Source organism: Pteronotus mesoamericanus, unplaced genomic scaffold, assembly GCF_021234165.1.
Source record: "Pteronotus mesoamericanus isolate MK-2021 breed Mesoamerican mustached bat unplaced genomic scaffold, CSHL_Meso_final contig_20, whole genome shotgun sequence".
NCBI lineage: Eukaryota > Metazoa > Chordata > Mammalia > Chiroptera > Mormoopidae > Pteronotus > Pteronotus mesoamericanus.
The window spans coordinates 43,422,717-43,438,658 of NW_026555085.1; the positions used below are offsets into that span (position 1 = coordinate 43,422,717).

Genomic DNA, 15,942 nt, shown 5'->3' on the forward strand with positions numbered 1-15,942 from the left:
TTTGTTTTACCTTTGAAATGTCTGTTTATGTCTTTTGCTCATTGTACTATTAAATTCTGTTTTGTTTTGTTCAAAAAAAATATTTTTAGTTAAAAAATTTTAATTTATTTACCCCCCCCAAAAAAACAGTTCACCAATATCTCCCACCCCACCACCCACCTCTTTCAAACACCAATCTGTTCTCTGTACCCATGAGCTTGGATTTTTCTTCTTCTCCTTTTTAGATTCCATATATAAGAAAAATGGTACGGTATTTGCTTTCTCTGACCTATCTCTCTTTGCATAATACTCTCAAGGTCCATCCACGTTCTCACAAATGGCAAGATTTCACTCATTTTTATGTCAGAATAATAGTTCACTGAATGTATATTATGTGTGTGTGCTTGTAAAACATTTTCTTTATCGGTTCATCCATGGATGGACAATTAGGTTGTTCCCATATCTAGACTGATATAAATATAATGGTGCAATGAACATGGAGTGCCTATATCTTATCAGTAGTGTCTTCATTTATTTTGGATAAACACCCAGAGGTAGAATTTCTGGATCATAGAGTAGTTCTATTTTTAATTTTTTTGAGGAACCTCCATACTTTTTTCCCATGGTGGTTGCACCAATTCACATTCCCAGAAATAGCACACAAGGCTTCCCTTTTCTCCCCATCCTTGCCAATACTTGTTATTTGTGTCTTTTTGAAAACAGCTATTCTAACATGTGTGATATCTCATTGTGGTTTTGATTTGTATTTCCTAATAATTAATGATATTTAGCACCTGTTTATGTACCTGTTAGCCATTAGTAGTCTTCTTTGGAAAAATCTCTATTCAGATCTTCTCCCCATTTTTTATTGAACTGTTTGCTTTTTTGCTATTAAGTTGTATGAGTTCTTCATACAACTTGTTTAGATATCAATGTTTAGATATTAACTCCTTATCAGGCACATGATTGGAAATTATTTTCTCCCATTTGGTAGGCTGCCTTTTTGTTTTGTTGATGGTTCCCTTTGCTGTGAAGAAGCCAATTAGTTTGATGTAGTCCCACTTGTTTATTTTTGCATTTGTTGCTTTTTCTTTTGGGGTCAGATTAAAAAAATCATCAACAAGAGCTGTTAGAAAAATTGCCACTTATTTTTTCTTTTAGACTTTAGACATTTTTATAGTTTCAGGTCTTATGTTAAAGTCTTCAATCCATTTTGTGAGTTGAGTCTTCTGTATGGTGCAAGATAGGGGTCCAGTTTTATTGTTTTGCACATGGCTGTCCAATTTCCCCAACACCACTTATTAAAAAGACTGTCCTTTCTACATTGTCATAAACTAATTGACCAGATATGTGAGGGTTTATTTCTGGGCTCTCTATTCTGTTCTATTAATCTATGTGTCTGTTTTTTGTACCAATACCTTACTGTCTTAATTACTATAGTTTTATAATACCTTTTGAAATCAGGGAATGTAATGTCTTCAGTTTTGTTTTTTTTTCTCGAGATTTCTTTGGCTATTTGGGGTTTTTTTTTTTTTGGTTCCATATAAATTTTAGGATTGTTGTTCTATTTCTGTGAAAATGCCACTTAAATTTTGATAGGGATTATGAATCTGTGTATTGTTTTGGGTAGTATGAACATTTTAACAACATTAATTATTTGAATCCATGAGCATAGAATATCTTTTATTTGTGTTTTCTTCAATCTCTTTCATTAATGACTTACAGTTTTCAATAAGCATGTCTTTTGACTCCTTGGTTAAATTTATTCCTAGGCATTTTATTCTTTTTTGATGTAATTGTAAATAAGATTGCTTTCTTGATTTCTCTCCCTAATAGTTCATTGTTAGTGTGTGAAGAAATGCAACAGATTTTTGTGTATTCTGCAACATTACTGAATGCGCTTATTTTAATAATTTTTGGTGGCGTCTTTAGGGTTTCTCTATATAATAGTATGTCATCTGGAAATAGTGACAATTTTGCTTTTTCCTTTCCAAATTGGATGACTTTTATTTCTTTTTATTGCATAATTGCTCTATTCAACATTATGTTAAATAAAAATGGAGAAAGTGGCCATCTTTATCTTGTTCTTGATCTTAGAGATAAAGCAATAAATTTTCTTGTTTTCACCATTGAGTGTGATGTTAGCTGTGGGCTTGTCATATATGGTCTTTATTGCAGTTGAGGTACATTTCCTAGATTCCTGCTTTATTTTTTCTAAATAAAAAATGGATATTGAATTTTGTCTAATGCTTTTTCTGCATCTACTGAGATGATCATATGATTTTTATCCTTCCTTTTGTTAATGTGGCATATCCCATTGACTGATTTGCAGATGTTGAATCATCCTTGCATCCACTGAATAAATCTCACTTGATCATGTTGTATGTCCTTTAATGTATTATTGAATTCAGTTTGCTAATATTATGTTGAGGATTTTTATATCCATGCTCATCAGGAATATTGGCCTGTAATTTTCTGTTTTTGTGGCATCCTTATCTGTTTTGGTATCAGGGTAATGCTGGCATTATATAACGTGTTTGGAAAAATTCCTCTCGGTTCTATTTTTTGGAAGAGTTTAAGAAGTATTACTATTAATTTTTCTTTGAATACTTGTTAGAATTCACCAGTGAAGCCATCTGGTCCTGAACTTTTGTTTGTTGGGAAGTTTTTGATTACTGATTCAATTTCCTTACTAATAATAAGTCTGTTCAGATTTTCTACTTCAAATCATAATTCAATCTTTGTAGGCAGTATATTTCTAGGAATTTATCTCTTTCCTCTAGGCTGTCCTATTTGTTGGCATATAATTCTTCATAATAGTCTCTTAGGGTTGTTGTATTTCTGTAATATTGATTATAACATCTTTTCATTTGTTTATTTGAGTCCTCTCTTTTTTCCATGGTGAGTCTAGCTAAAATTTTGCCAATTTTGTTTATATTTTTAAAGATTGAGCTCTTACTTTGACTGACCTTTTCTATTGTCTTTTAAGTCTCTATTTCAATTATTTATGTTCTAATCTTTGTTATTTCCTTCTAACTTTGGGCTTGGTTTTTCTTTTCCTAGTGCCTTGAAGTATAAAGTTGGGTTGTTTGAGACTTTTCTTGTTTCTTAAAGTAGACATTTATCACTATGAACTGCTTTTTCTGCATCCCATAAATAGTTTACATTTCTATTTTCATTTGTCTCAAATTTTTAAATTTCTTTTTTGATTTCTTCTTTGACCCATTGGTTGTTGGTACCATGTTGCTTAATCTCCACATATTTGTGAATTTTCCAGTTTTCTTCATGTGATTATTTCCAGTTTCATACCATTGTGATTGGAAAATATGCTTGATATGATTCCAATCCTCTTAAATTTATTAAGACTCGTTTTGTGGCCTAACATATGCTTTATCTTGGAAAATGTTCCATGTGTAGTTGAGAAGAATGTGTGTTTTGTTGCTTTTGGATAAATTGTTTGTAACATTGTTATCAATTTAAAATAGATTGGACGGTTAAAGATATTAAGGTTTAACATGTAAGCCTCATGGTAACCACAAAACAAAAACCTACAGTAAATACATAAAAGATAAAGAGAAAGAAATCTAAGCACACCACTAATGAAAGTCATCAAAACACAAAGGACGACAACCAGAGAAGAAGAAAGGAACAGAGAAGAACTACAAAAAACAGCTAGAAAACATTTAACAAAATTACAATAAGCTTATACCTATCAATGATTATTTTATATGTAAATGGAATAATTTCACCAAATGACACAGAGTGACTGAATGGATAAAAAGCAAGATCCGCCTATAGGCTGACTACAAGAGACACACTTTAGATGTAAGGACACAGCTTCAAAGTGAAGGGATGGAAAAAGATATTCCATACAAATGCAAACCAAAAGAAAGTAGGAGTAACTATACTTATATCAGACAAAATAAACTTTGAAGCAAAGACTATAGTAAAAGACAAGGAAGGATGTTGTATAATGATAAGGAGGCCCATCTAACAAGAAGATATAACATTTGTAAATATTTATTCACCTTAAACAAGGACATCTAAATTTATATAAGGCAAATATTAAAAGATAATAGGGAGAAGTAGATAGCAATACAATAATAACAGGGGACATTAATACCCCATTTACATCAATTAATAGATCATTGAGACAGAAAATTAATAAAGAAATGTCAGTCTTAAAGGACATGTTATATCAGATGAACTTAACAGATATTTATAGATATTCCATCCAAAAGTAACAGAACATACATTTAGCTTTCATAACTTGCTCAAAAGGTATTTTCACTGCTTTCACAATGAGAACCATTTTGTTAGTTTCTTATGTATCCTTCCATAGTTTCTTTACATATATCCAAAGAAATGTGAACTACATAAATATTTATATCATCCTCCATTATAATACACTAATAGTGTATTAATACACAAAATTTCCTTATTTTTTAAACAGCCACCTTGTCCTGTAATTTAAAGAGTCACCTATTAAAAGACATTGAAGCTGATTCTAATTTTTTGCCATTGCAAGCAATGCTGCATGTAATATTTTGCACCTGTATGGACTCATGTGTAGAATACATTTGTAGAAGTGAAATTACTGGGTACAAGCACACATGAATTTTTAACTTTAGTAGGCTAGGAAAGGAAGTGGTGGGAAAAGGAGCAGAAAAAAAGAGCACATGAGTGTGCAAATGTAGAAATACATTAATGAAAGTAAATCAATGAAGAGAGTGTACAGATGTTCACTTGTACTACTTTATCAACTCTTCTGTACATTTGAAAATTATTCAAAATAAAAAGTTGGAAAATGCAAATCATAACTTTAATTATCTCAATTTATATAGATAGAATTGAGCCTCAAAGAAACAAAGTGGCGTAAACCAAAGTCTCTCTTTGTGAAATGAAGAGCTTTGATTATACTAATGGAAATGTAGAAGCAAATACATGAAGCATAAATGTTGGGTTCTTATAAAGACAGTAAGGCAAACAGGAGATTGGAAAATCCATTTGTGGTCAAGCACTGAGCTAACATCTTTCCTCTGCCTTTTTCATGTCTAGATTAGCCTGGGCACTACTGATATTTTAGGATGATAATTCTTTGTTGGGGGCAGTCTTGTGCCCTGTAGGATATTAGCAGTATTATTGGTCTCCATCCACTGGATGCCAGTAGTCCTCCCCTTTTTCCTCAGCCTATGCATCGATGTAAGTGGAGTATTAAAGACCCCTACTATTATTTTATTGCTCTCTATTTGGTTGTTGACGACCAAAAATGTCTCCAGACACTGTTCCCTGGGAAGGAAAGGGGAGAAAGCTGCCCACTGTGGAGCACCATTGGTGTACAGAGCACTGGCCCTCATCCCTCCACATTAGCTTATGTTGGACACTCCTCCCCAAAATACAGATTTTTTAACTAGGCTCTGGCTTTGGGGAAGCTACTGATGCTTCCCTAAACACATGTTGTTACAAATAATGGAAATGATAAGCTAAGGCAACTTCATTCCATTTATTTCCATATTTTAATACCTCTTTAAATGAGCCATTAAAATATCAATATGAATGAAGTCAGTGTTTTTGAAATTAAAGTAGTAAGGATCCCTAATATTAGAATCACTCTGCTAAAAGGTGATGTGTTTCTGCTAAATGGATAATTCTGGTAAAAGCAAAATTTAGAAATTCTTCCTTGACATTGCTATTTTTACTCTCCTGACCTTGGAAGATTGAGGTGAAGTGTGACTGTACTACAAAAATCTCATTACTTTCTGTCTGCAAATATTCTGGGAGAGTAAATCCTACGAGCTGGCATTTACCTTGGGATAGCAAACTAAGAATAACTTGGTCCTATAAAAAAGGAAGTGTGTTTAGCAGAAATTCCTATTATGTGTAAACAACCATTTTGCAAAGTTTCAGTTGTCTGCTTTAGGAATCTTCAGTATAGTCAGCCTTCTGTATCTGTGGGTTCTCCATCCATGGATTCAACAACCATAGATCAAAAATATTTGGGAAAAAAATGCTATGCTGCTGATATGTACTATGTAGTAAGGCCTATGACTAACTTTTTAGTACCTGTACTGAATATATACACACTCTCTTTTCTTGTCATTATTCCCTAGACAATACAACATAACAACTGTTTACATAGCACTTACAGTGTATTAGATATAAGTAATCTAGAGATGATCTAAAATACATGGGAGGACATGCATAGTTTATACGCAGATACAATGCTATTTTACATTTGGGAACTTGAGCATCTGCGGAGTTTGGTATCCGCAGGGGGTCCTGGAGTCAATCACCTGCAGATACCGAGGGATGACTGTATAAAAATGTAAAACACGGTAAGGTTTCTGCACTTTAAGCAATTCTTCTGGGGAAATTTGGACATTCCCATATAAATTATCCTACTACTCTACATTTCTTTTAATATGACAAACAATTGCCCTGGGCAGAGTGGCTGTTTTGGGGGCATTGTCCAGAACACGAAGAGACTGCTGGTTTGATTCCTGGTCAGGGCACACACCTGGGTTGCAGGTTTGGTCCCTGGTTGGGGTGCATAGTGAAGGCAACCGATTAATGTTTCTCCCCCTCTTTTTCTCCCTCCCTTCCCTTCTCTCTAAAAAATCAAAAATAAAAATTTTAAAAAAGTCTCAAAAGATAACAGAAATTCGAAGTTATATTTAAAAAATATGACAAAAACTTATTGGTAACATTCGCCAAGTACCCAATGTAGTTGTACTTTTAAAATGACATTCTAGAAGCCTTCTATACACTCTTCAGGCAAATGGTACTAACCACGGGATAGCTACTGGACATGAGTCCACAGATATATACACCACACAAGTACTAATTGGAAGAGAAAGCTTTGTACATTTGTCAAAATATTTCTGTATTAACCAATCATAAACATACCATTACACGCTGATGCTCAATTAGTGTTGAAATTATGAACAGTATAATTTAGGTGTGAAAGTAAACACAAATGGTTATATTTATCCATTGCAGTTTAATGTTCATTCTATTAAAATAATTCTGTAAATTAGTACCCATTCTATAAAACATTAACCCATGCTTAAATAAAGGTAAAATATTTATTATTCAGTTATTTAAAGACAGCTCTCAAAGTGATGTCTGATTTCTGTAGCTCTCATTCACAACAGCCTGAATTGGGCCTATTATCAGTAGATACAAAGTAAAATTTTACATATAAAAATAGGAAGAGTTGATAAATAAGTACCCCTTTTCTCATGGAGACCCTGAACTGAACCTTATTAAGCTGATTAGATAAATGTATACTCCAGACTGTCACATGTCCAACAAATGGGAAAATTGGGAAGCACAAGCACCAGGAATTAGTGGAACAATGAAATAATCTTCTGCTCTGGGTACTTGAGCAAAACTGTATTTTCACAGTAAGAAATTAGGCAAATTTACTATATTATATTGATAATTATGGCTAAACCATGGGCAAAACCATATGAAATTCAAAGCGCAAAACCTGTGGAGCAGCAAAAGCAAAAGTTTCAAGCAATTCTATCCCTTCTTAAAGACCACCAACATCAATAAATCCATGAGGAAATACACATGAACATGCTTTAATATATACATGTATTTTTAAATATATATTTCTAAATATTTATTTATATATGTATTTAATATATAATTTATAAAAGTTAATCTTTACCTTTTGTATTCCATGTTATATAAAAAATTTTTATTCTAATTATAAGCCATAAGGATCAAAGTGAAGAAATAGCATTCTACAATACTATTTTGGTCTCAGAATTTGAATTGGACAATTATTACTCCTGTGAATAAATGAGATTTGAAATATAACACGTGAACCAGAGTGCTTTTGAAATTGTGTATATAAAATGCTTGTTGTACTATATTCTCAAAATCACAAAAATTACAAAAACATGATCTGAATATGTCCCATGTTCACGGCATTGTATGCTTGGCTGCTGAGCTGCAGAAACCCTTGCACACAGCACTCCAGTCGACCCTAGCCATCAGCTAGTTGACACGTAAAATAAAAATCCATCTTGCTAAAGGGCTTTGATAATAATGTCATAATTTCCAATATCAGAATGAATCAATAATTGTATTTTATCAGAGATAACCTCAGGAACATCAACTATATAGTTACAAAGTTTTTTGACTAAGTATAAAAATAAGTCCTTAAGAAACAACTTACGAACTTTATAAAATTAATTATACTGTTTTATTTTTTCATTGTGTTCAAATCACTAACAAGGTAAGGCAGTTCAGATTTTATGATTTATCATTTACACTCTAAGAACAATGGATGGATTTCTCTGATTTTGTTCTAGGGTTTAATAAAAACGAAGCACTTTCTTATAATCAAAGATAGCCATTAGGTGAAATAGACAACAGAGCTCCTTGAGAAGCAGTAAATAAGCTCATATCTGTGAAAGCTTTATTTGAACATGGAACGATCATCTGCTTGGGATAAAGGAGTGCAGGGTACAGCTCTGAGTGAAAAGATAGATGAGGTCTCTCTTTTCACTCAGTGAACTTCTAAGATCACTTCCAACCCTAATGCTCTGTGACTCTGGCAGAGTGTCAGGTTGGATTGTGAATTTTATCATTTACTCCAGATACATGACCTAATGTTTTAAATTATATTCCCAACAAAGCTTAATATTACGTACCTCTGCAACTTTGAGAAATTCAGATACTCGCGTCATTCTAGTTAAAAATCGTTTGTAAATTTCTAGAGCATCTTTACATTGTCCTTTCTTCATTTCAAAAAACTTTTCTAGAAGAGATAGACAAGCATTTTAAAAAGAGTACTATATTCAATTTTATTCTAAGCTTATATTAATATTATTATTTAAAACAGAAATTAACTCAGCTGCCCTGCCCGGGTAGCTTAGTTGGTTAGAGCGTCACCCTGATATGCCAAAGTTTCAGGTTCGATCCCTGGTCATAGCACATACAAGAATCAAGCAAAGAATGCATAAATAAGTGGAACAACAAATCGATGTTTCTCTCTCTTTCTCTCTCCCCCTTCCTCTCTATAAAATAAAAAAATAAATAAATTGAAATTATTGTTTGACTCAAAACGCTTAGCACTAAAATCTGTAAGAGGTATTAATGCACCTAAACGAGGAGACCTGAGTAGTTTAAAAAATTGTTATGTCTCACATAAAACAATGTAAATAATGAAAATACAGTTAAAGTAGAAGAATATATGAATTACTGCAACAGGTTAAATTCATAATCCATATATCCCAGTATCCCAGTTTTCTGTTTAGGAAAACAGTATCAAATTCTTTGTGATAACAATCTCAAAAGTTATGACTTCATTGAACAGCACTTTTATTTTCTTACTAGCTCACTATAAACCAATAATATACATCATAAAGCAATAATTTATAAAACTTCCTGATAATTCTCTAAAATTTCTACTTTGTGTAAATTAAAACTGGCTATTATTGGTTATAAATTATTTTTTTCAAACAATGTGCTTTTTGGTTATAAAAGAATGAAGCTTTGTGAAAAACATTTGGTTTACCAAACTCTTCATGACTTTCTAATCTATAATCATGTCCTTCTTCTCAACCTGTAGCTTTCTAGACAGAAAAACAGAGGATTTTGCTATTCTCTTCCGTCCTCCCAAGATTAGATTACACAGTCATTAAGGCACTAGAGCTTCATTACAACTGCAGCATGAGAGTGTGTTTTCTCCACACTGTTTTGAAGAAAACTAGCACTTTATCAGTGTTTTTGCCAGCCAGTCATTCATCAATTCATTCAGTCAATAATTACTGACACTGCAGATGGAGACGTGCTAGGCCATCGTCTACAACAGCTCCCGGCAACGCTGGTGCATAACTGAGTGCTCAGCATCATCATTATTTTATATCTGCACATGGTTAAACACATCTATTTTTATATTCTCTCAAAAGTATTTTTCATTTTCTCAAGACAGGTTAGTAATATATAATTACACAAAGAACTAATTATTAAGGGTAGCTGCTCATTTCCTTCTGTTGACAGTCTTTTCGTAATTTTACTTTTCGCATGGACCACCCCTGCAGCGTATTCAAGGGAAGCAAAAGGACCAAAAAAATAAACATATACTGTTTTCTACTTGCTAAGATTTGAGAAGGAGGTGAGTTTTTTTTTTTAAATGGCCAAAGCTAAAGATATTTTCTTTATCCACACTATTCTCTTTTTTAATGCTATAGGTAAAATTATGTGCTATGAGGAAACACATCTTTTTCAGTTTAAACTTTGAAAATAAGGACTTCTGGTAAAACATACTTTTCTTTTTTTGTTACACAATCTTCACATAAACAATTTCTTTCAAATGTGTAAGTTACTTTTCTTTATTATAATCTGTTTATTTCTTTGCATCAGATCTTCAGCAATAACACAAAAAGAGAAATCAAACTGAATCATTGCAATTTCCTTCTAAAACAAATGCATTAAAATTTAAACAAATTTTCTCTCTCCCCTTTGGATGCTTTTTAGATTGTATCTACCACAGTAGTTCAGGATTCAGCAACAAAAGAGATTCAATCATTATGGCTTTAGGTCATTTCTCCTAACAGTGATAATGTCACCAAAAGGCAACATGAACTGATAACATGTAAAGTTGTGAGATTCCTTCGTCCACTTAGAGACCGAAGCAGGTCCCAGAGAAAGTAACACTTTTAACAGAGGGTATGTATCACCCAGAAATGAGGCTTTGCCTTTCTTTTATACTAAAGATAACATACACTGATTTTTAGTATTTGAAATGATTAAATTTGACATTTGTAACATGAATCTTCGTAAAGTATAGATAAATTCCCATCATGTCTGCATTAACTTTCACAGAATAACTCTCCTAAGAAAGGAGCCACTGGAAAAGGAACCACATCCCTGAAAAGCAAACCGAGACTTCGCACGCAGGCTACTACTGATGACCATCAGTCAGTAAGGGAAGCATCTTCTAACTTGAATGTCAGAGTTTCCATTCAGTGACAAAACATTTGTGAAGGTTTGTGCCCCCAACATTAGACGCAGAGAGTTGGTCACAAAGACCATTAACACTAACCCATTGCATATTTCTAAAATTAATCCCTAGTATTATATAGTAAGCAAAAAACATACCTGTCTCAAAACACTTAGGATACTAAGTGTGCTTATATTCTAGAGCTGCTTTTACAAGAACAATTTGTCAATGCCGAATGAAGACCACTCAAACCAGAATATTGTCAAGGCAAGAATATACACCTCTACCAATTAAGAAGTCAGGTCTTTTTTCTTAAAGCTTTTTATTGTATTTTTTTCACTACCATTTAGTCCCCTTCTTTAATATGAAAAGGTGTAACCCTCCTTCTTTTCTTTTCCCAATCTTAGCCAATAGACTATCTTTGTCAAATTTCACAAAATAAAAACATGTATTGAATGGTTATTATTTTAACATAAAGAAAAAAATGCATTCTTTCTACAAGGCTGTGAATTCAAGATAAAGAGAAAGTAGAGCAGCATTTAAGTGGCTGTTCAGACAATAGAGGAAGGTCACATGGCTAAACATGTTTAATCGTTAGATGAATTGGAGAGGCAATATAGCCAGCGTTCTTGAAGCACAAGTGGGAATGAAGCAAGGGTACACTGTGAGAAAGTATGAAAAGGAATCAACTGGGTACTGATTTGAGTAAGATGAGCACCTTAAAGATAATTAAGGTTTTAGATTTAAAAGACTAATTATATATAAACCAGAAACAAGAAGATTAGGGAGGGTAAATTCGAGAGTTCAGTTTTAGATATTGCTGAGTTTTAGGTAAGAACACAATATCCAAATTTAATGTCTGCAAAAAGATATGCAAAATTAAAGCTCAGAATAAAGGTAAGGAGTGACGTAATAGGTTTTGGACACATCGTAATGGAGATAATGGGTTTTCCAATGAAGAACATGCAGAGACAGAATAGTAGATGGCTAGAAAGGAACTTTAGCACAAGCTCACATTTATGAGTGGTAAGGTAGAGTGAAATCAGCCAGCAAAAGAGCATGGGAAAATCTATCTTCTTTGGCTTACTGATAAACTCTCCCACCTGAAATAAAGGTAATATGGCTGTGAGCTGCATCTTATGGGCAGGAATCTTTCCCCACTAAAGGCAAAATCTCCAAGAGCCCAGTATTCAGTGCTGGGGTTGTCTTACCCAACCTCCATTCTATCGTTTTCTAGACTCATGAGAAGCCAGGATTCTGCATGCAAATTCAGTTCTGCAAATTAGACCTGTGGGAGGTCTAGAAGGTGAAACTGAGGTAGAGCCATGTTTCCCATGCTTTTTCCTGTTTGTTACATGTAGTAAAATCCTAGAAGTCTGAGTTCATCTTTCAGCAGCATTGCACTGCCTACCATCCACCTTAGGGGTCTGAGCATTGTTACGCTTGCAGCCACTTTATAAAATGCCCTAATTCCCTAGATTATAGCTTCAGGGTCTGTTCTCCAGTTTCCTAGGACTGCAAGGCAGCCGAGGTGGTGGCACAGCCACTTGGTTTCCACATACCTTATAGTGGTGGCCTTAGTAGTAGCTTCTCCAGTGTGTAAGAACTTAGCTATCTCAGTAGTCATCTCAGGAGGCCAGGTTGAGAACCAATTCCTGCAGGCTTTCAATAATTACATAAGCACCTAACGTCCTGTATTAAATCCCCTTTTATTTACAATGTGCAGAGTGCTTTCTGTTTCTTGAATAGACACGGCATTTAGTACCTGAATTGGCTGTAGGAATCAGACCCTTGAAAATGTTGGAGATGGGAATCTGGGATTAGGTATGCAACCTGGTTGGATTTGATGGCAGTGACACCCACCTGCAACTACTGGAAAATGAAATTCTCGTAGTCTGTGCCACACAGAGGCAAAATAATTACTTAAATGATCGCCTATGGTTTTCTGAAATGAGCAGCCAGAGTAAGCATATCAGGCTGGGTAGCTGCTGGGACAGAGTACCAAGATGGAAACAAGGCAAACCGAACCATGGAGGGGGCTGGCTGCTCCTGACTCCCCTGAACAGCTTAAAAAGGGCGATGACAACATAGACTTCTAAATTACTGGCTCCAGGCTCCCTTCAGATGGTGCTACTTCATGCTGGTCTAAAAAACCTTATCTCTTGCAGACACAAGGCTGTCATAGCTTAACGTCAGAGGAGAGCCCAATCTTGTGAGTTGCTGAATTATAACATATGTGGTTAAGTTAAATTTCCAGCCTCACTGTGGTGTCCTCTGTGAAAGTTAGGGCATTTATTGTGAAAGAAAATTGGAAAAAAGAAACACTTGATTAACCCAGATTCAAACCAAAATGAGCTATCCTCGTTGGGAAAAGCTTTTCCCACTTACTCTGAGGAAGCTGGTCCTGCCTTGCTTGGAGATCCTGCAATCACCCCACTTTTCATCAGAGAATGAAAATCTCCTTGTACCCTATCCCTCTACTTATCTCCTTCCTTTGCCAACTGGCTCAATACCTAGAATGAGTTTAGAATCCAGCAATTCCAGCCCTCCCAAGAAAGACAGCACAAAGTCTGACCCAGGAGGAAAAAAGCACATATGCTAGAAGAAGAGCAAGATTTTGTAAATTTATGTTGGCAGTAGGATAGCCAGACAAGATACTGAATTAAATTTAAATGGTAAATAACAAATAATTTTTAGCATGAGTATGTCCCAAATATCGCATAGTGCTTATTAATACAGAGTCATTAGTACTGATCTGAAACAAATTTAATTGGGCATCTTGTTCTTTTTCCACCTCAATCTGTCAATCCTAATTGATAAAAATCTAGAGAACTGGAATAAATTCTAAATGTTTTAAGCAGGAAATAAGGAATATTGCATTAGTCTTTATAATGTAATTGATTATTTATTTGGGTGAGCATACCAAAAAGCGTGGATTCAAAATGCTAGTGTGAGCATCTGGGGGTGACTCGAACATAGTGGTTCTCAAACTGAAGTCCCCAGACCAGCAGCAACCGCACTGCTGCTCTGGACTTTCTAGAAATGCAAATCCTCAGGCCCTTCCCTAGACCTACGGAATTAGACCCTCCAGGTTAGGGCCTAACAACCTGAATTTCAATAAGCCCTCCAGGTATTCTTCAGGAAGGTCCTAGGACCACATCCACCAGGCACCTCTGTTATCTTCTGCAAAGGGACTGTTATCAGAGTGACTGCGTACTGGAGAAAAGGACACACCCAGACTTTACAGAGAAACAGACTCTAGGATGATGCTCCTCCCTGGGGACTCAAAATGTCACTATGTCTTCTGCCAATCTGAATAGAGGCTCTGTGGGGATTAGGTGATAAAAGAAAACTATCTCCAGTGGATGCAGGAAACTGTGGTTATTTGCCCAGTTTCTTGAATATATAGTTGGGATAGAAACACTTTGAAACTGGCAGTGTTGCCACACTGGTTTCCTAACTTCTGCAAAGGTACAGGGCTAGCATTCCATTGTATCCCCAGTTAACTTGCATATCAGGTTTCGGCAACAGGTGAAGGAATGGCAGAGACAGTAGGCAACCGTGAACTTAATCAGGTAACGGCCACTACTTGTAGAGATCCAGATGTGTCCTCCTTTCCAGTGTAAAATCAACACAGCTCCTGACAGCTCCGGACTCCTGACAGGCAGCTATCAAACTAGAAAATTCCTTTATCTCTTTCCCAATAAACAGACTCCATCAAAAGCAGTTTGCTTTCATTGGGCAGGATGCCAGTATACCCTCACTGTCTTATTTCAAGGGTATCAACCTCTCTGGCTGTCATAATCCCAGGGGATATCACTTTGATGACATTAGGCTGATTCTATCTAGTGGGCAAGAATTTCAAGTATGTTAAGTGCCTTGATAAGATACATGTATATCAAAGGGTGAGAGACAGAATCTACGAAAATTCAGGGACATGCTACGTCAATGAAATTTCTGAAGGTTCAAAGGTCCCCTCCATGTGAAAGACAAATAGCTTCACCTTACATTCCCGATAACAAAAATGCAGGCACAGTTGGCTCTTTTTCGGTTTTGGAGGTAACGTACACAACATGTATGTGCTGCTCTCAACAGATCTGGTACAGTGTCAAATATAAGTGGACTCCAGATGAAGGGAAGGCTGTGCAACTGCTGCAAAGTGGGGCCACGCGGGCCATTGCTCCTGCAGGTCTAAAGGTACTCAAAGTGTCTTCAGCAGATCCAAATGCTGCAGAAGGCTCTGGCACACTCCACAGGGAAAATAAAGTAGAAGCCTCTAGTGCTTTGGAGCAGAGCCATGTCTTCTTCAGACAGTAACTAATATCCTTTGGAAAAATTGCTCTTGGCTTGCTTCTAGAGACTTAGATTCTGACCACAGAATATCAAGTAACCATGAGACTCAAGTGTTATCTAATATACCAAACCATAAAGTTGGACAAGTGCAAGAATACTCCACCATCAAATGGAAGTGGTCCATCAGAGATCGGCTTCAAGCAGATCCTGAATGCCCGCGTAGGTCGTATGAAGACGACTCACACTTCCCAGTGCACCTCCTCTTCTGCGCTGCCATTTCTCCCTCAAGTCATGCCTCTGACCAGCTAACTGAGGGAAAATGGAACTGAAGCTTGGTTTACAGATAGTTTCTCATGCTGGCACCAGCTGGAAGTGGTTTGCTGAACTGTTATATCCCCTCAAAGGGGTGACCCTGACAGCAGAAAGAAATCTTTTAGTGTAGGTCAAGCTTTAATAGTATACCAATCTGATTTTTAATTGTATGTCAAAGGAAATACGGTGCGACATACAGATAGGAACAAAAATATGTGCAGTAACTAACTGCTGGTATGTTTGACCAGGGACTTGGAAAAAATGAAATGAGAAGATCAGTGACAAAGGTTTGGAGAAAAGGTAGAGTGGGTCGACCTCTCAGCATGAGTAGAGAGCATGAGACTATTTTTATCCCATGCAAATGCAGGCCAAAGGCATGCACCATGAAAAGGCTC

At 35.5% G+C, this 15,942-nt stretch overlaps 1 protein-coding gene across 1 annotated transcript in view; it reads right to left on the bottom strand.

The window, feature by feature from the left end:
* Positions 1 to 15,942, bottom strand: part of SNAP91 (synaptosome associated protein 91) — a 136,817-nt gene that overhangs the window by 73,114 nt on the left and 47,761 nt on the right. The window contains exon 8 of the mRNA XM_054569671.1: positions 8,649 to 8,755. Within this exon, the coding sequence (XP_054425646.1) occupies positions 8,649 to 8,755 (107 nt within the window). The remainder of the gene's footprint in view (positions 1 to 8,648; positions 8,756 to 15,942) is intronic.